Source organism: Cibotium barometz, chromosome 24 (genome assembly GCF_041138505.1).
Source record: "Cibotium barometz isolate CiBa-2024 chromosome 24, ASM4113850v1, whole genome shotgun sequence".
NCBI lineage: Eukaryota > Viridiplantae > Streptophyta > Polypodiopsida > Cyatheales > Cibotiaceae > Cibotium > Cibotium barometz.
This window is the reverse complement of record NC_141069.1, coordinates 39820893-39847527: the sequence shown is the minus strand read 5'-3', so window position 1 is coordinate 39847527 and position 26635 is coordinate 39820893. Positions and strand designations below refer to the sequence as shown.

General features: G+C 49.1%; 1 protein-coding gene across 4 annotated transcripts in view; it reads right to left on the bottom strand.

The window, feature by feature from the left end:
- ASHH1 (SET domain group 26) overlaps positions 1–26635 on the bottom strand; it is a 50757-nt gene that overhangs the window by 5908 nt on the left and 18214 nt on the right. For 2 of the 4 annotated variants that reach the window (XM_086818605.1, XM_086818607.1), the window contains exons 3-8: positions 7839–7900; positions 7525–7681; positions 7359–7445; positions 6754–6838; positions 6313–6406; positions 3981–4179 (exon numbers count right to left, since the gene is read on the bottom strand). In XM_086818605.1, the coding sequence (XP_086674731.1) occupies positions 3981–4179; positions 6313–6406; positions 6754–6838; positions 7359–7445; positions 7525–7681; positions 7839–7900 (684 nt within the window). Of the gene's footprint in view, positions 1–3980; positions 4180–6312; positions 6407–6753; positions 6839–7358; positions 7446–7524; positions 7693–7838; positions 7901–26635 lie in introns of all 4 variants that reach the window. The other 2 variants (XM_086818606.1, XM_086818609.1) reach the window with 1 other exon arrangement.

The following is a 26635-nucleotide window of genomic DNA, read 5'->3' as shown; positions in this document are numbered from 1 at the left end:
GCAAGCTCCGTGCCGTGCACTGTAACATGACTGCCTCCCACCCTATCTGCCGGGTCCTCAAGCATGTTGAAGTCTCCCCCAACACACCAATGTGCGGCCTCTGGCAATGCATCTGTAACCTGAGTCCAGAACTCTGCTCTGGCACTAGCATGATTGGGCGCATAGATGTTGAGCACACCCAATAGCTCATCATGCATCCTCAGAATGACATACTGTGCTCTACCAGGCACAATGATCCCTCGGTCCACAATGGCCTGCCGCCATGCATCTGCAATAACCATGCATACTCCTCCCTGTCCACCCAACGGACCAAACCCTGCAGACCAGAAAGTGTCCCATCTACCAGGCATCACTGAACCATATCTCCGGATCCTGCTCTCACCCAAGTGGTGCTCCTGCATCATCAGAATGTCAATGCTGCCACCAACCAGACATCTCTGTAGCTCCTGCCTCAAGCAGCCTCGATAGCGTATAAAGTGTGCTCCGCCAAGGCCCTGTACATTCCATGAGATGATCCTCATGGATGTCCTACTGAGGTGGATGCTGTCTCAGCCGTACGGCGGGCCTTCGCAAGCGGCTTGGATGGAGAGTAGTCCCCATCCGAACGGCTGCGAGTCTGCCCACCCGGTGTACTGCAAGAATCCCGGATCAGGCGCCAGTGGCTGTGACCCATGGCGACTGCCTCCTGCTCTGACATAGTAACCTCGTGAATGCTCACATATCCTGGGTCGCGCGCCAAATCTGCAACTATGCGCACGACCAAATGCCGAATCCCGGATGTATCCACACCCCCGGGATCCAAGACAAAATGAGCCAACTCCCAAAGTCGGCCTAGCACATCTGTAACCTCCAAATCGCTCATGTGGTGAGAAAACTCAACTGCCTGAGTCTTCAACGTGCTGAGAGCGAGCTCTAGAGTCCACTCCCGGTCACAAGGTCCACATAGAGGAAACGAGAAGGCCACTGCTGAGTCTAGTGCCTCCTCCCCGCGGGCCGGAGGTATCACTACATGCACTCGGATGGGTGCTGGCTCATGGGGGCCCTCTGCTCCAAAAAGCCGTGTGAAGGTATAATCAAACGCCGCCGAGCGCTGTCGAATGCCGAGGCGACTCAGCCGACTACGAATAGATGAAATCCGTGAGGCCCTAATCGGCATAGGTCTCCTCTGTGATGCTCGAGCGAGGTCAGTGCTCAGCGCCCTCCGGACTGCAGGTGAGCGCCAGGGAGCTGCCAGGACCTCCCGGGAAGGCGAGGCGGGAGGAGGGGGAGGAGGGGGAGGCGAAGGAGGCGGAGAGGGAGTCGCTGCCGAGACCGGAGCGGAGGCGGGAGGAGGCGATGGTGGAAGCGAGGCGGTGGGAGGGGATGGGTGTGGGGGAGGTGAAGGAGGGGGAGCTGGCATCTCCTGGTCCTCGGTCGCTGCATGGGTCTCCTCCTGAAGGGGAGTAAATCTGTTCCTCACGGGAACCCAGTGAGGCTGAGACTGTGGCTGCTGCTGCAGCGGTACCTGAGCGTGCTGCTGTGGCTGTCTCCCTCGACGGCGCCCCTGTCCAGGCTGCCACTCCGAGGTCTCTGTGGCCTGAGCAGGTGTCCCTGAGGCATCCTGCCGAGCCGAATCTGTGGGCGGGCCATCCGTGGCCTGCTGCTGTGGTGAGGGCCGAGGTCTCCTGCGAGGGCAGGCCTTGGCCAAATGACCGACCTGTCTGCAAATGAAGCACTGGTTCGGGAGCCCCGAAAACTCCACTCTCTGATCTATCCACCCCCCCCCTATCCTAGGTAGCTGAATGACCTTAGGAAGGGAGGAGATGTCAGATACTAACACTCTGACCGAAGGTAGCCCAGCTGCTCTGGCCACCACTGAAGCTGCTGAGGGGCCCGTCTCAAGAACCGAGCCCACCAGTGCTCCAAGCCTGGAGAGGAGCGGAAGATACTCCCGGCGGAGACCAGGGAAACAAACTGTAATATGGAAGAGGCGCTCTCCCTGCTCCGCCGCAGCTGGGTCAAATCCATGCTGCCAAGGCCTGAAGAAAGCCCGAGCGCCCCTGATATCCAGAGGACTCATGGCAAGGACCTTGGCAACGCTCTGGGCGGCCTCGAACTCGATCTGATAATGTCCCCGGCCCAAGAGCTGTACATCAAGGATCTTGCCCACATCTGCAAGAAGGCGAGCCTGAAGTAGATCCCTGATCTCCCCTCTGCTGGGGCGAGTGCCGACTATACGGCAGATGGTGGAGTGAGCCTGAAGGCGTTCCACCTCTGCGGTGAGGCTCGCTTCCTCTTCCGGCGAAAGAGAAAGCCTGATGGGGAGGACCTCGGTGGCGGGCGAGGGGGCTGCGGAAGAGTCCCTCTGAGACGAGGCGGGAGGAGTCTCCATCAGAGTCTGAAGCTCAAGCGAAGGCGAGGCGAAAGCGAAAAACCTGCAAGAAGCGGGATGCACACCAAGAGGCGGAAGGACTGAAGACAAAGAGGGAAAAAAAACAAAAACCCCCAAGGGATGGGAAGCAACACGACAATGGAGGGAAGGGGGGGGCGGCGAAAAGAGGAGAGGCCCAGTGGGGGGGGGCGGCGAAAAACGCGAGAAGGTGGGAGGCGGGGCGCTGCTGAAAGGAGGCGGCGAGAGCAGGCGAAGAGGGGGGGGGGCGACCAGGCGGCAGCGGGGGGGGGGGAATGGCGAACAGGCGGCAGCGGGGGGGTGAAGGCGGCAGCGGGGGGGTGAAGGCGAACAGGCGGCAGCGGGGGGGGGTGGCGAAATGGCGAAGAGGGGGCGCAGCGGTGAGGAAGGAGGGGGGGGCGGCGCAGCAGCGAGGAAAGAGAGGGGGGGCGCAGCGGCGAGCAGAGGGAAGCAAGCGGGGGGCGGAAGGAAAACAAGCGCGAGGAGGGGGGGGAGCGAGGGTGCGCAGCGCAGAGCAGGGTGAGGCGGGGAGCTTCAGCGAGCAAGCGAATCGTCTTCCTTTGACCAGCATGCATATATATTATACAACACAACATGCATATATAGCCGAGCATGCATACATAGTATACACACATGCATGTATATTAGTATATATGCATGAATACATACAAACAAACATAAAAATATGCCTTAAGATAATATGGTAGGACAAAACCTTCCAACTCTACAAACATACATACATGCTTACATCAAATGCATACATACATACATCACATGACATGACAAGCATGCATATATATTATACAACACAACATGCATATATAGCAAAGCATGCATACATAGTATACACACATGCATGTATATTAGTATATATGCATGAATACATACAAACAAACATAAAAATATGCCTTAAGATAATATGGTAGGACAAAACCTTCCAACTCTACAAACGGCATTAGCGAACGACCAATTAGTGAGAGCAGATGGTGATGACTACAAATCTTCATGTAGTGAAAGCATGGAGGACAGCGTAAGAAAATATATAGGAGAGTTGATGCAGGTTTATGCTTGTCTAAAAGAAAAGATGCTTTTATTTCTCGCACTTTAAAGTGAGTGTTTTGTTGATCCTCTGATAAAACGGAGAAGAAGGCAGACAAAAACATCGTGGCAAAAACACACTTGCTCAACACCATGCTTTGGGCTTTGCAAATTAAGTGAACGTGGTATGAAATAGTACAGCTGACTAATGATGGGAGATTTCATAGTCCAGAACCTGCCCGTCTGTTGATGTGCAGGGGATAGACTGTAAAAAGCCTAAGCCACATGCCTCATCAGCGTTCTACCTGAATGATATCGCAACTAGCAGGAGCCCGAGTACTTGTTCAGGGTGGCACATACCAATTCTAGCTGTTTCTCATGTATAGTTAAGCTGAGAAACTTTACATAAATGCACACAACCCCTTGGTGTTCTAGATATAAGCACACAAACCCCTCCACACACATTGTGGTTGAGTACACTGAGAGTTCGCACACAATGAAGCTGATACTAATTGTGCATTCAGATACCTTGCAAAGGCCGAAATGAGAATACCTGAAAACCTCTTGACTTTGCTCCCAAAAAGCCTACACAGGACCCAGCTCCACAGCGGCATCGGACCTTTGCACCCCCATACCACTCGAAATTGTAATTGTATGTTAATTCTGTCCCAGCTTTGATGCCCTCTTTTGCAAAGATTCCCACTCTTACTTCTCCAAGCACCGTCCACTTTCGAGTTTCACAATTCGGCTCACTACAAAGTCAAAACAGAAGAAACATGTAAGAATGAACATGGTCCAAAACAGAGCGCTGCCCTGACAGAGAGAGACAGAGAGACAGAGAGAGAATCTTTTTGACAATGCAAGGTGGAGCACTGGAGACCCTCAATTTGGTTATATATACCGTCATAAGGCCCTCAATTTGGTTAGTTGGGAACCATTCGGATGTATTTGTATGCTCTCTCCTCTTATATTTTTCTTAGAAGTTAATTGCACCAAAGTAAATGATTAGCAAGCCTTAATCAGAGGACTTCTGCCACATGTGCAACATTGGTATTAGAGCTTAGACTTTGATAAGGCTATGCAAGATAGGTTTAGAAATTTGTTTTCTAGTGGATGTTTTGTTAGAAGCTCTGGGAGAATCTGTTCGGAACGGGAGCATCAATGCTTTTATGAGATTGAGGACATGAGATCGGAGTTGGAAGCTGACCAGCAGCAGTGGTGATGCAAAGCCGGGAGAGAGAAAAGGAAGGAAGAAAGAAAGAATGTTATATTAATGTCTTCAAAACACCCAATGAGGCTATGAGAACAAAAGTGGTACAAGCGTTCCACGTGGTACTGGGCCATGGAAAAGACTAACAAAACTGAAACAAGTTGTATGTCTATCTCCTCATCATCATCAGCATGAGAATGGTGTGCACTGTGGTGAGCATGTGAGTACATGTGAAGGATACATCTCCAAGGCACAAGAAAAGGAGGGCTCATGTGGGTGTGATATCATCATCCTCATCCATCCACAATATCTAGCACAGGTGAGTCTGAATACCAAAAGACTCGCCCTGTCCACCCTCAGTGGTGGATTATCTCGATACCGCTGGAAATCTCCCCAATCTCAAGCTGCCATGTGGAGAGCTGTGGTGGACCTGAGGCCCTTCTCTGGATCACCAGCCAGTGTTGCTATCCTGTGTCTGGAAGAAGCTAATGATGGCCTGCCGTGAGGTGTCTTGCTCGCTCTGCAGAGTGACTCTCAATGTCTACTGAGCTCCATGGGGTAAAGTCCTAGGCAGTGCTGATCAGGAAAGTCAATGATCCACCAGGGGATGTATGGACGTTGAGTAAAGTGATTTTTTTCTAATTTCAAGATAACTGATTTTCGTTGAGTGTAACATGGGTGCTTGTGGAAGCCTGTTTGATTGCGATTAGCGCCTAATCAAAGACTTAAACCCACGCACAAGAAACTGCTTCTTCATGCTCAATACATAGTAGAGAGAGAGCACCTAATCTACCCCTCCACTGATCGTGTTTCTCAAGAGCTCCTCCTGTCTTGGAAGGTCTCCTGTTTTTTGCCAACACTCTCGTCTTGGGCTGCTTCACTACCCTAGGTGTTTCCACTTGGCCTTTGCCGATGCTGCCATGATCTTTCTCCATTCTGCCATCAGTTTTCCGCGCGTTGCCAACGGTCGTCTTCCTTCGCCTCTCGTATGTGTTTAATTAGGGCTATACTCTCCTCCAACTGACAGATCTCCTCTCGGAGTTGTTCGCTCTCTTCTTGCCTTTGCTGGGACCCCTCCTTGCAAATCTCCTCCTAGCACCAATGCCTTTCCTTCATGTCTTCAAAGCTCTCCATCGGTGTTGACACCCTCCTCGTAACACTCTCGTCTTGGGCTGCTTCACTACCCTAGGCGTTTCCACTTGGCCTTTGCCGATGCTGCCATGATCTTTCTCCATTCTGCCATCAGTTTTCCGCGCGTTGCCAACGGTCGTCTTCCTTCGCCTCTCGTATGTGTTTAATTAGGGCTATACTCTCCTCCAACTGACAGATCTCCTCTCGTAGTTGTTCGCTCTCTTCTTGCCTTTGCTAAGACCCCTCCTTGCAAATCTCCTCCTAGCACCAATGCCTTCCCTTCATGTCTTCAAAGCTCTCCATCGGTGTTGACACCCGCCAAAACTACATGTTCTACACGAGCGAGGAGGGCATGGTCATCTGGCCTCCAGTTTGGCTCTTTCCTCCCCCACCCCTATCATGTAGCCTCCCTCCGAAAGCGGCCAGCCATGGAGGGAGCCCTCCCCTTCATTTCTGCAGTTTTTTTTTTGTCATGGACAGAGTTGTATCATGCCTTTCAACGGACTTTTTAACTATTAGAAGGATCTTTCTTACGAAGGCTCACCAAGAGTGGTTGATGAATCGTCCCAAACTCCCCTTCCTGGTTGCATCAATGAACTCCGACCCACTTAAAGAAATGATGTAAGCATCTTGCAACCCTGGGCAAATTGAAAACATTAACATGTGAGGCACGCATGTGCACACGTGCATGCGACAGACAGACACACACACACAGTAATACATATAAATGTATGCATGTGCACACACACACATACATGTGTACGTACGACACACGAAAATACATACGTGGGTGCACATGCACACACACACACACTGCATAGTGAAAAAACATTGTAACAAAATTGAAACTTGATGTTTGCATCATTCAAAAAACACTGTTTGGTTGACTATAATCACATTAATAATGAGAATGTACTGTGAAAGGTGGCCTTTCATCATGCCAGCCCTCCTGGATTTTACCACCTGAAAAAAGAGTTAAAGTTACCTTCATGCTCATAAGTTTGTGAGCGCATCCTTGCTTCTTCACATGCTATGACCTCACCGCAGTACTCTATTATAAACTCTCCCATCTGTCTCACAGCAAGACACAGGTCATCTCAATAAGAAGTCCAAACACATTTCTGCCTGCATTAGTCAATGTAAACCATGAATACATTTTCTTGTGAATATGAACAGAGCCACACGATTGGGAGGGAATCATTCGGCCCCATAATGCCTGCTTTGCGTACACACATTCTGCATGATTGTTCATGCCTGCCCAGTGTCGGCTGGGCAGGCACACTTTGCTTTGTTAATGTTGATGGGGCAGGCATCAATCCAATTAGTTATAAAATGCAACTGATGACAAATTTAGCAGATAGGTCCAGTAAAAGGCGCAGAGGTGTAGAATCAGCGTGAGTTGTAGAGGTAAGCCAGCTCTTGATTGGAGGAATGGAAACTACCCCCATCAGACATCCCATCAATTTTGGCCAACCATAAGACTGAAGTTCACAGGGGCACAAGGTGACTTCGAGCCAATGATGGCCGTCCCTCCCCAGGTTGTAAGAGCTACCAATCTGTCACTGATGAAATATGAAACAGAAATCCTACCTTTACATCTTGATCTGCTAAAAGACCCCATCCTCTTTCATCAGTCTTCACCAGCTTCGTGTTGATATACTTTCTGCGCTGAAACCGCTGTAAATAATTCCCAGAAAAAAATCAGGCATTGAAGGTGAGTTTCTTAAAGTTGCGTAAAAAGGAGACTCATACACACCTGATTTTTACACATTTCTCCACACGGACAGAATCCGGGGTGGCACTCATTACTGGTAAGAAAATTCAAACAACGATCTCCACAAGCAGATTCCGGGTCACCTTTAACGACTTTACACGAGCAAATAGGCACATCATCCTCCACCAGCTGCTTATGCCTATTATTAAACTAAAAGAAATTGCCTGATGTCAGCTTCAGCTCAATGTGAGGATGCCGGCATGCAAAGAAACTTGGCCGCATGCAGACTCTCCAAACCCAACAGCATTTAAATTATCAAGTGATAATTACGGGGGAAGGTTCAGGAGCTAGCTTACCCACGATGGATGAATTCATTGCATTCAATGTGTGTATATAGTAGTGGAATGTCACTAACGATCTGCAAAAAATATAAAAGAAAGCAAATATGGACTAAAATCAGAAAATGACATGGCAGTTTCTATCAAACAAAAAGCTTGACACTGAAATATTAAATTACTCTTGATTCTATACTTATCAAATGTGAACTATATGATATAATACATAGAAGCAGCATGCACAACTTCTGCTACCAAAGGCCTTCCAAAACTTAGGTGAAGACCTAAACAGGGTTAGGGTTAGGGTTTACAGAAAGAAAACAAGCATAGAAAACCAGCAGGGAGTGAACACGACTGCTGTAGATTTCTCAATGATAGAAAAATGTGAAGTACAAGCCACATGATAGTGACCCCTAAAGGATAAGTGTTCACATGACCGGCCATAAATGTGCCGGGTGGACCAAAACACTTATAAACTGCATATAAGTGAAAATGAACTAAACTGGGGGAAAAAACCTCCACTAACTGAAGTAAAAAGTGCCCCAGTAACCTACTGATGATCACTAGCACTCCTCTGGGTGCATACACAGCATAAAACCCAACAAACCCCCCTGGAGTGATATGTGATCAGTGTACATCATCCACCAAAAGGAAACAAATTCAAAGCATTGCGGAATGCTTCAAATTTCGGACGTGGTAATGCCTTGGTGAAGATGTCTGCCACATTCTGATCTGTAGGACAGTAGATCAGACTGATATCTCCTGCCTGGAGTCTCTCCCGAACAAAATGATAGTGAATCTCAATGTGTTTCGTGCGAGCATGAAACACAGGATTCCTGGCCACAGCAATGGCACTCTGACTATCAGTATAGATAGGTGTAGGCTCCTCCACTGAAATATCCATATCAGTCATAAGACGACGCAGCCAAACACACTCAACAGTAGTAGTGTAGGCTGCTCTGTACTCTGCCTCACAAGATGAAGTGGCCACTGTGGTCTGTTTCTTGCTTAGCCAAGAAATGCATGAAGCGCCAAGAAAGAAACAATTCCCACTAGTGGAATGTCTGGTATCAAAATCACCAGCCCAATCTGAATCACTGTAAGCATGTAACTGCATGTCACCCCCTTCAGGATAAAGCAACCCAAGAGACAAGGTACCCTGCAAATAACGGAATACACGCTTCACAGCTTGCCAATGTGACAACCGTGGGCTGTGCATGAATCTGCTCAACTGAGAGACTGCATACTGAATATCTGGCCTTGTATTACACAAGTATATGAGGCACCCAACAGCCTGAGCATATGTAGTGGCATTAAAGGAAACACTGTCATCTTGTAGTGACAGTTTCATCCCAGGCTCCATAGGAGTACTAATAGGCTTGCAATCCTGAAATTTAAACTTCTCTAGAAGTTTAGCAACATAACGTGATTGCAACAACCCAATGCCTCTGTTATCCTGCACAAACTGTATGCCCAAATAGTAATGTACAAGGCCCAAGTCAGACATGTCAAATGTCTGTTGCAGTATCTCTTTAAATGCTGCAATTTTGTCATCATTTGATCCCATGAGCAAGAGATCATCCACATAAAGACTGATGACCAGCAGATCTGTCTCTTCTTTCTTCACATACAAAGTGGTCTCTGATGGACTGTTCACAAATCCCTGAGTGAGTAGAAAAGCATCAATTTTTGCATACCAAGCTCGTGGAGCTTGTTTCAAACCATACAAGGCCTTTTTCAGCCTGCATACTTTCCCCTCATGACCATGTTCTGCAAATCCCATGGGCTGAAAAACATAAACTTCCTCCTCGAGGTCCCCATGTAGGAATGCAGTCTTTATGTCCAACTGGTGAACAACCCAACCACGATGTGCAGCCAATGCAATGACACACCTAAGTGTCGACATACGGGATGTAGGAGCAAATGTCTCCTCATAATCAATGCCCTTCTTCTGTGCATAGCCCTTTGCAACTAGACGGGCTTTGTACCTGTCAATGGATCCATCTGCATGTCTTTTCAACTTGTAGACCCATTTAGTACCAATGGCTTTCTTGCCTTTGGGCAGATCAACCAAATCCCATGTTTGATTCTTTTTAATAGAATCAATCTCATCCTGCATGGCTTTGTTCCAATGCACATTATCTCGTGCATCCACAAATGAATCAGGCTCATCATCATCCTGTAAACTGGCTGCCATAACCAGATTCAAATCTATGATGTGTGCATGCTCATTGGTCCTTGTCTCCCTACGAGTACGACCAGCAAGAGGACCCTCTAAATGGCTGTCCTGTAATGTCCTCAAATACCATCTAGGTATATGTCTGACCTGTGGTGCCTGCTGTCCCATATTTGGTTCAGCTTCTGGCTCATTTGGCTGCTGAATTTCTGCACCACCTACATCATTTGCTGGCTGTCCATTACCCTCATGAGTTGGATCACCAACTGTGGAATGAAACTCCATGGGTAGAAGACCTTCAAATACATCATTTTCAGCCTGATTTGCCTCATAACCAGCCATGGATAATTCTGATTTTTCATCAAAAATCACATCCCGGCTGATAAATATCTTCCTGGATAGTGGGTCATATAACTTGTAGCCCTTGCTCTCACGGCTATACCCAACAAAAATGCATTTTGTGGCTTTATCATCAAGCTTCCTCCTCAACTCTTTGGGTATGTGTGCATATGCAAGGCACCCAAAGATACGAAAATGCGATACAGAAGGCTTGCGGCCATGCCAAGCCTCAAAAGGAGTAATAGAAACCAATGCCTTTGTGGGACATCGATTTAAAATATGACAAGCACACATTACTGCTTCCACCCAAAAGATATGTGGTAGTCTTTTTGCCTTTAGCATACATCTGGCCATCTCCATGAGTGACCGATTTTTCCTTTCTGCAACCCCATTCTGCTGTGGAGTGTAAGGAGTAGTATACTGATGTTTTATACCTCTACTCCCAAGAAAAGAATTCAGCACATGTGACATATATTCCCCCCCTCGGTCAGAACGGAGAGTCTTCACCTTGCATCCAGACTTTGTCTCAGCAAGTGCTATAAAGGCCAAAAATGCATCATATACCTGTGATTTCTGTGTCAAAGGATAGACCCAGCATATACGAGAGAAGTCATCAATAAATGTTGCAAAATAAAAGCAACCACCTAATGACTTCGTCTGCATGGGACCACAAAGATCACTGTGTATAAGTTGCAACTTTGCAGTTGCTCTTAGAGCCTGATCACGTGGGAAGGAAAACCTGTGCATTTTTCCCAAAATACATCCTTCACAAATGTGATCTGGAGGCTTCTCCATGAGAGGTAGATCTGTAAACATATTTTTTTTTTTCCGGGAAAAAGATCCTTCTATTAGTTAATGAGAAAACGCCATAAGGCTACAAAGCTCACCTCGCAAGGAGGGATAAAACACCGTGAACTCCTGAGCTCCACCCCCGTGGCTGGCCGCTCTCTGGGGGGGGCTACCTAGTAGTACATGTGGGAGGTGAGAAAAGCCAGACTGGAGGCCTGTAGTGCCAAGTGACATCCTCGCCCCTCGCGGTGAGGAAAGGGCCAGGGTGCCAAGTGCGGAGGAAAGCCTTGCGGCGCCCTCTCATGCGATCCGAGTCGCCCTGGAGTTTCCCCCAGTGTCCTCTCAATGTGTGAATGATGTCCACCCAGAGGGCCTGTATGACCTCCGCCGGTGGAGTCGCCTGGCGGTCAATGGCCTCCCTGCATCGGGCTCTCCATATGTGCCAAGCTGTCATGCTGCTGATCATCTCCCATCTGTGCCCGACCCCCTCCTGAGGGGCTGCCGATGAGAAGTCTGGCGTCGGAACCACCGCCATCACCCTGTCAGAGACCTGGATGGTCGCGCTGCCAGGGACGTCCTCATATCCAAGGGCCGGGCCGCTGTCCGTGGCCCAAGCCACCGCACCCCACGTCACCAGCATCTCACCTGGTGAGCCTGCAAAAACCATCCTGAGAGCGCGCTGCCAGACCTGCTGAGCCTGTGGGCAATCCCATAAGCAGTGCCGCTGCGACTCCTGTGCATGGCCGCACCGAGGGCAGGACGCTGGGTGTCTGCCAAAAGCTAGCCATGCCCCCACAGCCAGTCCTCTATGCGCTGTGAGCCAGAGAAAAAGCGTCACCTTCCGGGGCCGGAAGCTGGCCCAAAGGCGCTGCCAGAAGTCCCTAAGAAAGGCAGGGGAGAGCCCCTGTCGCCGCCAATGCTCGGCCGCCGCCGGGGTGCTCGCTATCCTGTGCCTCTGAATCCGCCGCCCCAGCCTCGCTGTGTACTGAAAAAAGGGGATGCCTGGGCTGGTAGGGGCCAAGTAGGGATCTCGCCAAAACCACTCACCTGGATCCCACTGAAGGCGAATAAGAGGCCTGCTGTCCCAAGCCCATAATCTCCAAGAACAGTCCTCTCCTATCGAGGCCGGTGAGGGGTCTACATGCCAATGTCTCTGATGAAAGCCGACCACCCGCACCCTCTGAAGAATACAACCCTGGAGCCCATCCAAATCTAGTCGTGTCCTCTGAAGCTGGCCACCCTCTCCCACCTCGAAAGTGAGTGGGGCGACTCTCTCCGCTGTGCCGCAGACCGCTAGAAGGATCTCATGCCGAGTAAAGACACCCATCCACTGTGGAGGTGGAGGGTCCTGTACTGGGGTCCGCCACTCCCGGGGGATGGCCGCCTCAATGTCCTGTCTCATCAACTCTCTGCCCCTCATCCCACTGAGTCTCCTCTCCTGGGCCTCTAGAGGCAGCTGCTGAAAACATATCCAGTCGTCCAGGGACTGGGCTGGGCCGGAGCTGAAAGGGCCCCACGACACGTGAGACCGCGATCCAACCATATGGCCACTGGGAAGTCGAATCAAGGGGTTCCAGATCAATGGCTGCCTCAGGCGCTCCTCATCGGTGCCCGGAGGAGTCTGGAAGAGTGACGGCCTCAGATGCGACCAGGCCCTCAGAAGGCTAGCTGCAAAACGCTCCTCGAAGCCAAGGCCCACTCCTCTGGATCGCTGCTCTGTAAAGATCCACCTAATGCTGGGGGTCCAGGGGCCGCTAAGAGAGGGGGTGCGGCTGAGCATCCTGGAAACAAGAAACTCCTTCCACGGCTCGGCGCCTGGCAGGAGGCCACGAACTACCAACTTGCCAAGCAATGCTCGGCTTTGGCAAATAGGATCAACAATGCCCAGGCCGCCTCTCTCCCTCGGCTGAGTGATCACCGCCCATGCCACCTTGGCCCTGGCGGGCCGCCCGTCGCCACCGGACCAAAGAAAGTTCCTGATGAGCCGCTGCACCTGGCCAATGCATGCCCGAGAGAAGGCCCAGCAGGAAGTGATGTACCACATAGTAGCAAGCAGAACCTGGTTGGCCACGACTACTCGGCCAGCCAGAGATAAACGAGCGGTACTCCAATACAGAAGCTTCTTCCGAATGCTCAGAAGAAGGGGGGCTATCTGCTGCTCCGGAGATATGTCAATGCCCACATAACATCCCAAATAACGCACTGTAGTGCCAGGGGGCAGCCACTGAAAACCGTCAACTGGCCTCCAAGTCGGGGGGGCATAGAGCTGACCCACAGCCCACACGACTTGTGCCAGTTGATCAAAGCGCCCGAAGCTCTGCAAAACCTGTCCATGGCTAAGGCGAAGCGGCGGAGGTTCTCCTCACCTCCCTGAAGATAGACAGCAGTGTCATCCGCAAACTCCGAGTCTAGGAGCTCCTCCGAGGTACGGATGGGAAGCTGGAGGCCCCGCAAACCTGTATCCTGTGCCGTCAAAAAAGTGCTCATGGCCTCCGCCACAAAAAGAAAAAGAAAGGGCGCTAAGGGGCACCCCTGCCGCACCGAGCGCGAGAGCTGGAACCTCTCTCCGCGCACGCCCTGTATCAGCACCTGGCTATGAGCCGATGAGTAGAGTGCAGAGACCCCACGGATCCACTGAGGGGGGAAGCCCATCCTCTCCATAGTGCCTTCCAAGAAGGCCCAGTCCACCCGATCATATGCCTTCTCGAAGTCGAGAAGGAGCACTGCCAGATCCTCCTGTCGAAATCTAGCCAGAGCCGTAGCCTCCCAGAAGGAGAAAATGTTATCCAGAATGCTCCTATCCTGGATGAAGCCAGTCTGCTTGGAGTGGATGATGTCCGGAAGGTGAGGCTGAAGCCGCCTGCTGATCGCCTTAGCTAGGACCTTGTAGGCCGTGCCTAGCAAGGTGATCGGTCTCCACTGTCTAATCTCCAGTCTGTCTCCTCCCTCTTTGGGGATCAAGTGGATCAAGCCCTCAGCCATGCTGTCCGGCATGACTCCAGACTCCATAATCTCCTGGAATGCCAATCTGAAGCCCCTGTGTAAGAGGCCCCAGTACCTCTGGAAGAAAGCCACCGAAAGACCGTCCTCTCCTGGGCATTTGCCCCGAGGTAATGCCTGAAGAGCCTCCTCCAGTTCCGTATCCGAGAAGGGGGAGAGAAGGGAGTGCTGTAAATGGGCCGGCACAACCGGTCTCGTGAAGCTCCAGACTGCCTCCCGAGCCTCTCTCACCCTGTCATCTGCTGGCTCAGCAGAGAGAAGGTCCCTGTAAAAATCTGTGGCTATAGCCCGAACCCTGGGGGGATCCACCACAACCTGGCCATCAGCCTGCCGGAGACGCCTGAGACCCTCCCGTCTGAAGCGAGGCCCTATCGCCTCAAAAAAGTCTCGAGTCACTCTGTCCCCAGCCTGTGTCCAAAAGGAAGCCCGAGCATGGAATCGGAACTCCACCCTCCTCTCCTCGATGGATCTGATCTCCGTGCGAGCTGACTCCATCTGCTCTGAGATCCAAGGGCTCGTAGGATCCCTCTCCTGGAGTCTCTGGAGGGACGCTAGACTCCTCCGTAGGCTCCTCTCCTGCTCTCTGAAAGCCTCCAGCCGGTCCAAGGCAGCCTGTCTGAGCATCTGGCTAATCTCCTGCAAGCCACTGGCAAGATCGCTGGCTGCCGATCCTCTCCTGAACTGCAGCTCCTGCCAGACCTGCTCAACTCCGATCGCGATCTCGGGCTCCTCTATGAGACAATCTGGAATCCGGACGCTCTGGCTCTGCTCTCCTCTCGTGGGGTCCTCAATCTGGAGAAGCACTGGAAAGTGATCTGAAAACGAGGAGCCTGCAAGTATGCCCACTGTGCCACCTCTAGCACAGGCCCACTCATCAATGTAAAACCTGTCGATGCGGGATAGGTTAACCCCTGTGGCCCGTCTATCCGAGCGCGAGAAAGATAGGCTCCCCTGCAACCTGCCAAACTCCGGGAGAGTCCACGGATCCTGGCCTCTCACCTGAAGCACTAGTTCCTCCCAGGCAGCTAGCTCCGGCCCATGAATGGTCTCCTGGCTGCCCCCCATCCTGTCCTCTGCATCCTCCAGCATGTTGCAATCCCCTCCGAGGCACCAGTGGTCTGCCAAGGGGAGGGACTGCCTAATGGTGCTCCAGAACTCGGCTCTCCCGGTCGCCCCATTGGGGGCGTAGAAGTTGAGGAAGCCAATGCGGTCTTCCCCAACCCGAAGGATGATCCACTGCGCACGACCCTGGACCAGAATGCCAGAGTCCACAACTTCAGATAGAAGCTGCTCGCTGACTGAGATGCATACTCCACCCTGGTTCCCCTGGGAGCCATATGCCGGTGACCAAAAAGTGTGACTCCTGCCTGGCAAGATCTTCCCGCAGGTGCGGGTACGCCCCGCAGAAAGGTGGTGCTCCTGGATGAAAAGGATATCGATGGGTCCTCCAACGAGAGCCCTCTGGATCTCCTGGCGAAGTCTGCCCCGGCCAATGTAGCAGCGATGTCCACCGAGACCCTGGATGTTCCATGAGAGGATCCTCATGGATGAGCTATGGCAAGTGAAGCAGCCTCCACTGGCTCACCCCTCTCAGCCGGCCCGGATGATCTGCCCTCCACTCTGTGAGTCTTGGGCGCCGGCTTGGAGGGAGAATAATCACTGTCTGTCCGGGTGCGGAGTCTCTCCAAAAAGAGGGAGACCTGTCTCTGTGTCCAGCCCCACTCCGCCTTCGCCCTGTCCAGGGCATAGGCGTGAGACCAATCCTCTGCATATATGTATCTAAAGGTAGGCTGCACCCTCGGGGCGGCATGGAGGAGAATCAGAAGCACCGCCTCAACTGAGGTGTGGACCGGATCCGCCCGCCAGTCTCCTATACCAAACAGGCTCATGCGGGCTGAGTGTAATCGGGTCTGCAATAGGTCCGTGAGCCCCAAGTCACTGAAGTGATGAGAAAACTCCAGTATCTGATCACGCAAAACTTCCTCTACAGAGTTGCAATCCCATGCTGTGTCTGGGGCAACACTGAGAGGAAAGGAGAAAGCCACCATGCTGCTCACCACAGAGGGAGAACGAGAGGGATGGCACACCACGCAAACTCGCAAGGGCGCGACCAGTGTCTCGAACGGGCCAGCATCCAGCTGGAGGCACCTGAAAAAACCGTAATCCACTGGTAGCCCCATCACTCGCGGGGGCCCCCCAGGGGAGGCTGGAGAGAACTCTGTGGCGGGCGAGGCGAGGATCGCCATCTCCACCGGCCCGGAGTGGCGGTGGAACAGCCGCTGGACTGTGCTCTGGCCTACCCAGCTGCGCTGCCCCGGGGCAGTGGGTGGTCTGGCGAAGTATCCTGGAGAGGCCGAGGGAGGGATGGGGGCTCGTGGCGAGGAGGGGGGAGAGCGAGGAGAGGATGGAGAGGCATCTGCCAGAGGATAGGTGTCAGGGGGGGCCGCCGGGGGAGGCGGGAGAGGGGGGGCTGGGGGGGGAGAAGGAAGGGTGGAAGGAGTGCTCTCCGGGTGAGGGGAAGGGGAGCCGGGGGTCGAAGAGTGCGGCCCAGGATCCTCAGGAATCTGCTCCAAGGAGGGTGGGGGGCCCCCCGCGCCTGTCCCCGCAAGGGGGCTCATCCTTCACGTTATGCCGCCTCCGGACCCCCTGCAGGAGACCCGAGGGGTGGCCATCCACTTCAGAGACCGGACATCCCTGGCTCGTCACAGCAGGCGCCATCATCTGACGAGCAGGCCCCGGCGGAGGATGCCGCGCAGTCCCAGGAGGCTGGCGGATGGCAGGAGGTTCGCCGGCGGAAACGCCCGGCCCGCAGGGACCGTCGTCGCAGACGCCAGCAGGCAGCACAGGCTGGCGGACAGGCGACTCCGGCTGGCGCACAGGCACCTATCCGCACTTATGCTCCTGTCAGGGATAGGCGGCCAGCAGGTCCCACCCCGATGGACGAGGATTCAGACTCAGTGCCCGTTGAGGCCGCTGGTGGAGCCTCCCACGTGGAGATCTGTAAACATATTATGTCGCTGCATAAGCATAAGACTACCAAAATTTACATGCCCCATGCGAGCATGCCATAACTCCGCATCAACCATAGCTGGAGTAAGAGTGAATGCATGATAAGCAGACTGATCCACTGGCTGAAATGCATCCAACTCATAAAGTCCATGACATAATGTACCAGTAAGCATCAAGGTCAAGGCATTTGCTTTGTCTCTGACCATGCATTTATCATCATCAAAGTGGACTTGCATTCCACAATGTGCTAAAGAAGAAATGGACAACAAATTCTTCTTTATCCCTGGTACATATAAGGCATCTGTAAGGCGGAGAATGGAGCCATCAATGGCTGTAAGCTGAATCTCCCCAATGCCACACACTGGATATGAAGCATTGTTGGCACACTGAACAGTTTTGCCAACAGGGGCAGGGCCAACATGACTAAACAAATCCCTGCGAGATGTGATATGCTTTGAGGCACCACTATCAAAATACCAAGTACATGCATGCTCTGTCAAACTGAGTGCCTGAGTAGACCAAGAGGCATCATAGCTGCATGTAAAAAAACAGTAATCTCTGTCCTCAACAAAAGAAGCAGTCTCTGGAGGAGCTTTAGGAGCATCATTAACAGACATCCCAGCTTCCTTTGCCTTCTCTTTGGCAATCCTCTTCCTACATTCCGTGATGTAGTGACCTGGCTTCTTACAGTAATGACATTTGCCCTTCTTCTTGGGCTGTCCATTACTTTTCTTGGTATCCTGTGAAGAACCACTATCACCTGAATTTTGATTTGCACTTTTTGGCTGAGATTTCCCTTTCCCCTTTTGACCTGTAGTAAATGCTTGTTCAGCATTTGTGTTCATATTCATATTCTTCCTCATTTGCTCCTCTTGTAGTAAGAGAGCAACAAGTTCCTGATACTTGAGGGGTTCAACAGCATTCCTCATGCTGAGGTTCAAAGAGGTATGGAAAGCCAAGTAAGATCTTGGCAAAGAGTGCAAAATGGTGGACACAAGCTGTGTCTCAGGAATAATCTCATCCACATTGATGAGTTGCTCTCTCAAATCCTGCAGCTTGTTTAAGTGGCTCGACATATCATCTCCTTCATTCATTTTCTGATTTTCCAGCTCTCTTTTCAAAAATGAGATCCTAGCCTCATTACGAGCAGCATACATCTGCTCCAAAGTCACCCATGCATTCTGTGAAGAGCCAGCTGACCGAATATGAGGTATAATGGACCTCTGAACTGACAATGCAATGAGTGACAATGCTTGTGCATCCCTGGCATCCCATGTCTTTTGAGCATTTGTTCTCTGAACAGGCAATGGCTGTCCTGGAGCCTGTACCTGTTGTCCTCGTCCACGAGCACCCCCTTGAGGAGGAGTCTCTGGAGCCAATGGACCTGGACGTGGTTCATCACCACTAACAAAATCCCAAAGACCTTTTGCCACAAGCACATTTTTCAGCATAAAACTCCACAAGGAGTAGTTCGTGCCATCCAATTTGTCTTCCTTAGACAAATATGTGAATACATCACTTTGCTGTTGATTTGCCATTATGCTTTACGCACAATGTTGTACCTGTTTACCAAAAAACCCAAAAGCAAAAAAACCCTGATAACAACTGTACTCCACTGAATACAGTTTACCCAAATCTGCCTGCACTCTCAATCCTCTGAATGTGCAGCTTAATGCACCAATGACTGAGTAGGGCAGCAAATGGCGTACACAATGCCAAAATGCCCCAAAAATGCCCAAATTTGCTGCACCCAAACTGTGCTAAAATCTGTATATTTTCTTGCTAGAAAATCTGCCTTTTGTGCCTGTATTTTTCTTGATAGAAAAACTGCTTGGTGTGCCTGTGTATTTTTCACAGAGAAAAATAAGAATGCCCAGTATTCAAAATATGTAATGCTTACCACTTCTGTATTGTGCAGGTACTCAGCAAATCAGTCGAGGTGCTGTTCTGAAGCATGTACGAAAGCAGTAGACTAAGTTTAATGTTGACGTTGCAGGTTCTGTTCGACTGTACTGTGCAGGTACGGAGCAGGTACTGTCCTGCGCAGGTTTGTACAGAGGCGCAGACTTCGAAGCAGGTTTCGACTTCCACAAAAGGTGGCGCACAGTTGTACTATTGGCACTGAAGGCGTAGGCGTACGGTGGCTTGACAGACTGCAGGTACGGAGCAGGAACACCAGATACACAGCAGGTACACGTCAGCTTCAGTCGAGCTGTATGCAGGTACAAGCGTACGTAGCAGGTACAACAGCACTGATGACAGGCGCAGTCTTTCGAATCTGATGCACGTGCGCTGAATTTGTAGGCGTCCGGTGGCTGGTACACGTGCGCTGAAGGCGGCGCACTGTACCCGACTGAAGGACACTTATAGTCGTTGTAGGCGGCGTACTGTAGTACCCGACTGAAGGCGGCTGATTATGGGCAGCAGGCGTAGATGTTAGCTGATGGCGCACAGGTGGTGACTTCGATTGACTGTACGGGCTGGTACAGCTGTACGGGCTGCAGCAACACAGAGCTTCAATGCTCTGCTAAAGGCGGCGCTTGATGTGTACGGGCAGGTAGTGTAGAGCTTCAAAGCTCTGATACCAATTGAAGACCTAAACAGGGTTAGGGTTAGGGTTTACAGAAAGAAAACAAGCATAGAAAACCAGCAGGGAGTGAACACGACTGCTGTAGATTTCTCAATGATAGAAAAATGTGAAGTACAAGCCACATGATAGTGACCCCTAAAGGATAAGTGTTCACATGACCGGCCATAAATGTGCCGGGTGGACCAAAACACTTATAAACTGCATATAAGTGAAAATGAACTAAACTGGGGGAAAAAACCTCCACTAACTGAAGTAAAAAGTGCCCCAGTAACCTACTGATGATCACTAGCACTCCTCTGGGTGCATACACAGCATAAAACCCAACATTAGGCCCAGTCAAAAATGGGTGCCCACCCTTTGTCTTGTATGACCTGGCACCCTCCCATCAGAGAAACAAATACATGCAGAAGCTATGCGGTTCACAATGTCCACCTGCCAGGCTGCATGGGTCCACCAAAAATCCAGCTCACAAACACAAAAGCAGAGAAACATGTCCAGCTAGACCAAGCAGCCTGCAAGGAGGTGGGCGACATTTAATTGATGATCCGGAGAGATTTTGTGTTTGTTTATATTTTACATGTGCCGCCTCACTTTCTCCCATCCTGTGTCTCATCTGCAACCCTCAAATGGAAGTGGGCAAGTGGTGATCCTCATGACCTTTACCCTGTTGCATTATTGGACAGCCCATGTGAGGCCATGATGATAAAGTAATAATCATGTCAGGGGCATGATATTAATGAGTGCAAACACACACAATATACAATGCTGCAGGTAGTTTTTTGACGACAACAAATCCGTTTATTGTGCCTCTCAATATTGTCTGCCTAATGAGGGCTTGATATCTTCAAGCCATTCATGAACCTGTCAACCTGCTCTGCTGGCTTAATGGACTTCTGGAGCATGAGCTGCTTACGACTCTTATCTCTATCATGATCTAGTCACAAAAAGTTGAGATATTGCCCAAATCTGCATTGAAAGAGGGGTCCAATAACTTGAATGCCTGCATATCAGGAACTGCAACATGGGGCAGTCTTTCATACAAGGTAGTGGCTGGGACAGGGCAGGGCGGGGCGGGGCGGGCGGTGAGAAAGGCAAGCTAAGTGTAAGCCCAGCAGGGCGTGCCATGACAGTCTCAACCACGTATCCAAGAGAGAGAGGGAGAGAGAGAAGGAATCTTTGCACAGTACACCACACTGAGCCGGGAACAAGCCCCGCCCCCTTTCAGGAATTTATTCAGGAACAATCCACGGGCACGCTGGCCAAGATCAATACATCAATGAATACAAAAGAAAACAAATATGCCGATGTAGAGTATCCAAGTCAATGACGAAGTTGAGGCACGAGATCTCTAATGCCGAGCACACGACAGGAATGACCCACAAGAATCTCTCACCGGGCTAGTACCAGATCCAAAATCCAAATCCAAGTCTAGATCCAAATCCAAGTCCGAGTCCAAGTCCAAATCCCTTCTCTTGTAGACGAAGTACACTAGAGATATGAGCAAAAGACGAAGCCTATGGTGACCAGTTGTAAAACTCTGTTGCCCAATCTAGAGTAAACACAACCTGTAAGAAGTCATTTGGTGGAGTATGAACCAAGGTAGGTCCTCAAGGTAACACTGGATGCAGGTGTTCAACAAGACTGTGGCACGGGAGTGGTGGTGGAGGCGGCTACAACAGTGGAACTGAGGTGGCTACACAAGGAGACGGGTGCAACACTGCAGCTTGGAGGCACACAAGAGTAACATGTCCATTGAGAGTTTATTGGGGCAAACTTCCCAACATGGCAAACTAAGATCTAACTTGATGAGAGAAAAAGTATGGAACATCGTCAAAGGCATGGAGAAGAATCTTGAAAAGCACATGCCCAAAAAACCCTGACGTGGGAGGACAAGAATGACACAAGCAATGGCACTGATTAGCTTGGGGCTTGAGTGAGCAAGAGCACCACTAATGTGCAGAGAGAGACTAACATCGAATAGCAAGATAATCAACACATTAATAGAGGATTGATGAGGATTAGGGAAGTATACATGAGTCATATTATGAAATTTTTCCTTTTTATAGGAGAGACCCCCCTTTACAAGGTCTCTGCATATGCAACCACCACACATGCCACATGTCAAGGCATGATGCCAAGTGTCCCTAGGAGGTGTCACCTTTACACATCATTGCTTACATAAGATCCTTCTAAGATGTGGTTCCTACACACAAAGGAACCCACACACTAGTGGTTGTTCACACACACTAGTGCTATTTTACACAACCACCTAGCACTAGTTTATTCCCACATTAATCACAATTAATATTTAACATTCCCCCCCATAGTGATAATATGGCTAGAAAGCCTAGTCATCATTGACTAGGTTTGCTTTTTCTTTTGGCTGCTACCTTTTATCATCGGAGGTAGAAGTAGCAAAGTTTGTAGAGTCTTCATCAGCTTTCAGCTCTACAAGTCTCTTCCAACACTCTTCGATGTAACACCCTGGCTTGTGGCAATAATGACACTTTTCTTTCTTCTTCTTGGTGTTAGCCTTGATCTCCTCTTCATGCATCACTACTGGATCTGTTCTTCCTTGTCTGCTCTTCATAGAGAGTAATCCAGCCAGCTCCTCAAAGCATATACAATTGCCTCCTCTCATAGAGAGATTCAAAGAAATATGGAAACTCTAATAAAACTCAGGTAAGGACTTAAGAATGGTGGTGACCAATTTAAAGTTATCAACTAACTCATCTATATTCAGCAGGTCGGTCACTTTTCTTTCTTCTTCTTGGTATTAGGCTTGATCTCCTCTACTTGCATCACCCATGGATAAGTTCTTCCTTGTATGCTCCTCATAGAGAGTAATCCAACCACCACCTCAAAGGATATAGGATTGCCTCCTTTCATAGAGAGATTCAAAGAAGTATGAAAACTCTACTAGGACTCAGGTAAGGAATTCAGAATGGTGGTGACCAATTTAAAGTTATCAACTAACTCATCTATATTCAGCAGGCAAGGAATTAAGATTCAGAGAAGTATGACAACTCTGATAGGACTGAAGTAAAGAATTAAGAATGGTGGTGACCAATTTAAAGTTATCAACTAACTCATCTATATTCAACAACTGTTCTTTTAGACCGATTACCTTGGTAAGGTGATCCGCGATGGAACCTCATTCATGGTCAAGTTGTCCAGCTCCCTCATCGGGTACATGACTCATGCTTCATTATGGGAATGGGACATGGTCTAGAGGACCACCCAAGCAACTCTAGCAAGACTGCAAGATCGAATGTGAAGTATGATGGACCGCTTGACTAAGACAGCGATCACGGACATCACCTGGGCATCACAAGAATCCCATCTACATTGTTCTTCAATAGGAGGACGACCCTCTCGAATTCCAACAACAGCTTGAGAAATTGTTCTAGCCCCACCTATTGTGGATACTGTGCCGAGGGAGGACAGGGTTCATCCCCAGTGACAATCTCCCATAATCCCCTAGCTATCAACAAGCTGTTCATCATAAAGCTCCACAGAAAATAATTAGAGCCTTCAAGTCTATCCTCAGTGGCCATATAGCCAAAAATATCAAATCATCACTGTGCCATCTCCTCTCACAATGCTTGATTTCTCAAAGCCAACTATGTGCACTCAAAACAAGAACGCCACCTTGGAAGAGAACCCTTGATGCACCCTATATGCTTGTAAGAAAATACTGATGAATGATGACTAGGATATGTACACAAGACATGGAGATTTGTCAAAATTTAGGACGCGATCGCCACAGTATACCGAGAACAAAATGTATACTTGAGTGAGAAAAACTAGGCTCTGGGAAGCATGCACAAGAATGGAAGGTCCTAAAGTGTGCACTTGTAATGGAGTGCCTATGGATGCTTCCACTTCATAGGTTTTCAGCCCTTGTAAACAAGAATCCCCAAAATTCTTAGCACAAAATACTTTGATTTTGCCCCAAAACAGATATATGTAAAAAAGCCCAAAATTTTATATACCTTGTATGCAAGATGTTGTGCTGGTTGGAAATGCCTCTACTCCCCCACTTGACGGATGTCATAAAGACCCCCAAAAAGCTCTAAAACACCGGCTCCAAAAAGAGGGTTAAGGTGGGGGGGGGGGGGGGGCGTTGGTTCTCAAAGCCGACGGAGCCAAAACTGACTAAGCCGCTGGAGGTGGTCTTTGTTCCACTAGAGCCGCCCCAAAAGCCGGCGGTGGCAATTTACGCACTACCACCGCCCATCTAGGTGGCGCGAGATGGTGGAGATGGCTCTGAATCGGTGGGGCGAGAAGATCTAGATCAATGGCGATTGGCTCTGTAAGGCAACGACTAGCTTTGATACCACTTCTTGGTCCCAATGGAATGAGCAAGAGTCGGTCCCTCAATTGAGAGAGAGCAAGAGCACGACTCATGTGCAGAGAGAGACTAGTGTTGACTAGCAAGATAATCAACACATTAACAAAGGATTAGGGGAGTACATGAATCGTGGAAAGCATAATTGTATTATAAAATTTTGGTCCTTTTTATAGGAGAGACCCCCCTTTACAAGGTGTGTGCATATGCTACCACCACACATGCCACATGTCAAGGCATGATGCCAAGTGTCCCTAAGAGGTGTCACCTTTACACATCATTGCTTACATAAGATCCTTCTAAGAGATTGTTCCTACACACAAAGGAACCCACACACTAGCGGTTGTTCACACCATAGTCACCAGAAACGTTTTTGAAACGTTTCAAGTTTTGAAGGTATTTTTTCTAAAGGTTTCGTCCGTCACCTACAAAACCACAAGTTTTGGAAATATATATATATATATATATATATATATGAAATTTTAATTTATATATACATACTAGAGAGAAGAGAGAGGAAAGAGAAGATCAAGGTAAGGAGGGCAAAGAGGGAGAGGAAGAGGAGGAGGAGAAGAGGGGGTAACAGTGGAAACTGATCATTGCTTAGAGGGCACAAGGGGCACATGGCGCATATGTGGGGCGTTGGGATCTCCCGCGTGGGCAGATGTGGGGCCTGGGCGCAACAGCATGGAGACTTACAATAGACTCGCACGAAGGTGAGGCAGCGACAAAAGCGCACAACAGGCAAATCGGGGGCAGTCGACAGTCGCACGCGTTTTTTGGGAGGAAAAAAATGAAAAAATTTAACTTTTTAAAAGTGAACAAAACGTTTTGTTAAAGGTTTTGTAGAATTGTTTTGTCACAAAACGTTTCGCAAGTTTCACCAAACCAAAACGGGTTTTTTGGTGACTATGGTTCACACACACTAGAGCCGCTTTATTTAAACCTAAGCTTACACACACTAGAGTGCTAATTTACACAACCACCTACCATTGGTTTATCCCCACATTAATCACTATTCATATTTGACACCTATTTGGCAACAAAATCAACAACTCAAAAGTATTCCTTAAGAAAAAGTTTTTTAACTTAAGGATGAATGAGAATCAAACTTTGGACAAACATTTGAGCAACTTAGGCTCCGTCATTCAACAACTTGCTGACACCAAAGCACAAGTTGGTGAAGATGATATGAAATCCGTCCTATCCACCCAGGGTTGTTTCCGTATGGTGTACGACGGCTTATCGTACGGAATACCGTATGGCGACAATACCGTACGAACTTGTACAGATTTTTCAGAAAAAAGTAAATTTTTTTCCTAATTTTTTTTTCAACAAAAAATATTTTTTCAAAAAAAATAAATTTTTGGGAGGTAATGGTCTTTTTTTTGCTTATCTATGGCTGTTTGAGCTTCCTCTATACTATGATGCTTCCCTCCTTTTTAAAATACTCCATATCTAGAATTGAAAATACCTAAGTTTATAAGTATTTTTTTAAAACACCGTATTTTATCGTACAATAAGAAAAAAAATATATCGTACCGTATTTTCCCGTACGGTATCGTATCGTACAAACCGTACGGTATCGTACCTAACAACTATGTATCCACCAGCATAGAAGGGATTTCAAAGTTCAATGAGATCCTACCAATACTAAGGATGTCTTGTGACATGGAATATGATGAATTGATAACAAAGAATTGTTAATGAAGACTGCCATCTTAGAGAGCTGACTAAAGCAACACTTGAGTCAGAGAAAGCCTTCCTCTTCAAGATGAAAGGCAAACAAGAAAGAAGGACCATCAAGTGCACCTATTACAAAAAGCTTGGACATATAGAAGACAGGTGTTGGCCAAAAAGCAATCAAAGAATCATGCAAACTTGGTGCAAGAGCATGAAGATGAAAATGAACGCCGAAGACAAAGCCCTCACTCTCATGGAAAATCTTCATCTTAACGAGGAAGATATTGATTGGGCTTTTTTAATCCTTTTGTATGAGTCAAGGGTTCTCTGCCTGAGATGTCCCCCAAAATATTTTGTAGTCATGGGTTCTCTACCCAAGAAGTCTCCCAAAATATGAATATTTTGAATGTCTTTTTTGTAAGCCTTGTTTCTATAAAAGGCTCCACTCCTTTTTATCTTACTTTCAGGTGTTGGCATCATCATTGTGTTCTTTTGTATCACATGATTGCCGTTTAGAGCCCAAATCATCACACTGAAGGTGTCTCTTTTAGATGACACTCCTTCACTCCAAAGGGGGTTGGCTGGATATTTCAGAGTCTAGTAAGTGTCCAATGGTGTGTGAACGCCCTCTTATTAAAAGAACATAAGATAGGGCCTTGGTGTAAGGTCTTCACTAGACTGTGCTCATGGATAATCTGACATAGAACCTCTGTGGATCAAGATAGAGGACATACCTGAGAAAACAAAGCAAGGTTTCCACAGACCTGAACGTCAAACTCGTTGCGTGACTACGATAGATTGTGGCTAGCAGATCACCACCCAAGCGAAGGTTGAGTACCTCGAACCACCCCTGAGCCTAAGGCAAGATTGCCACGAGCCTG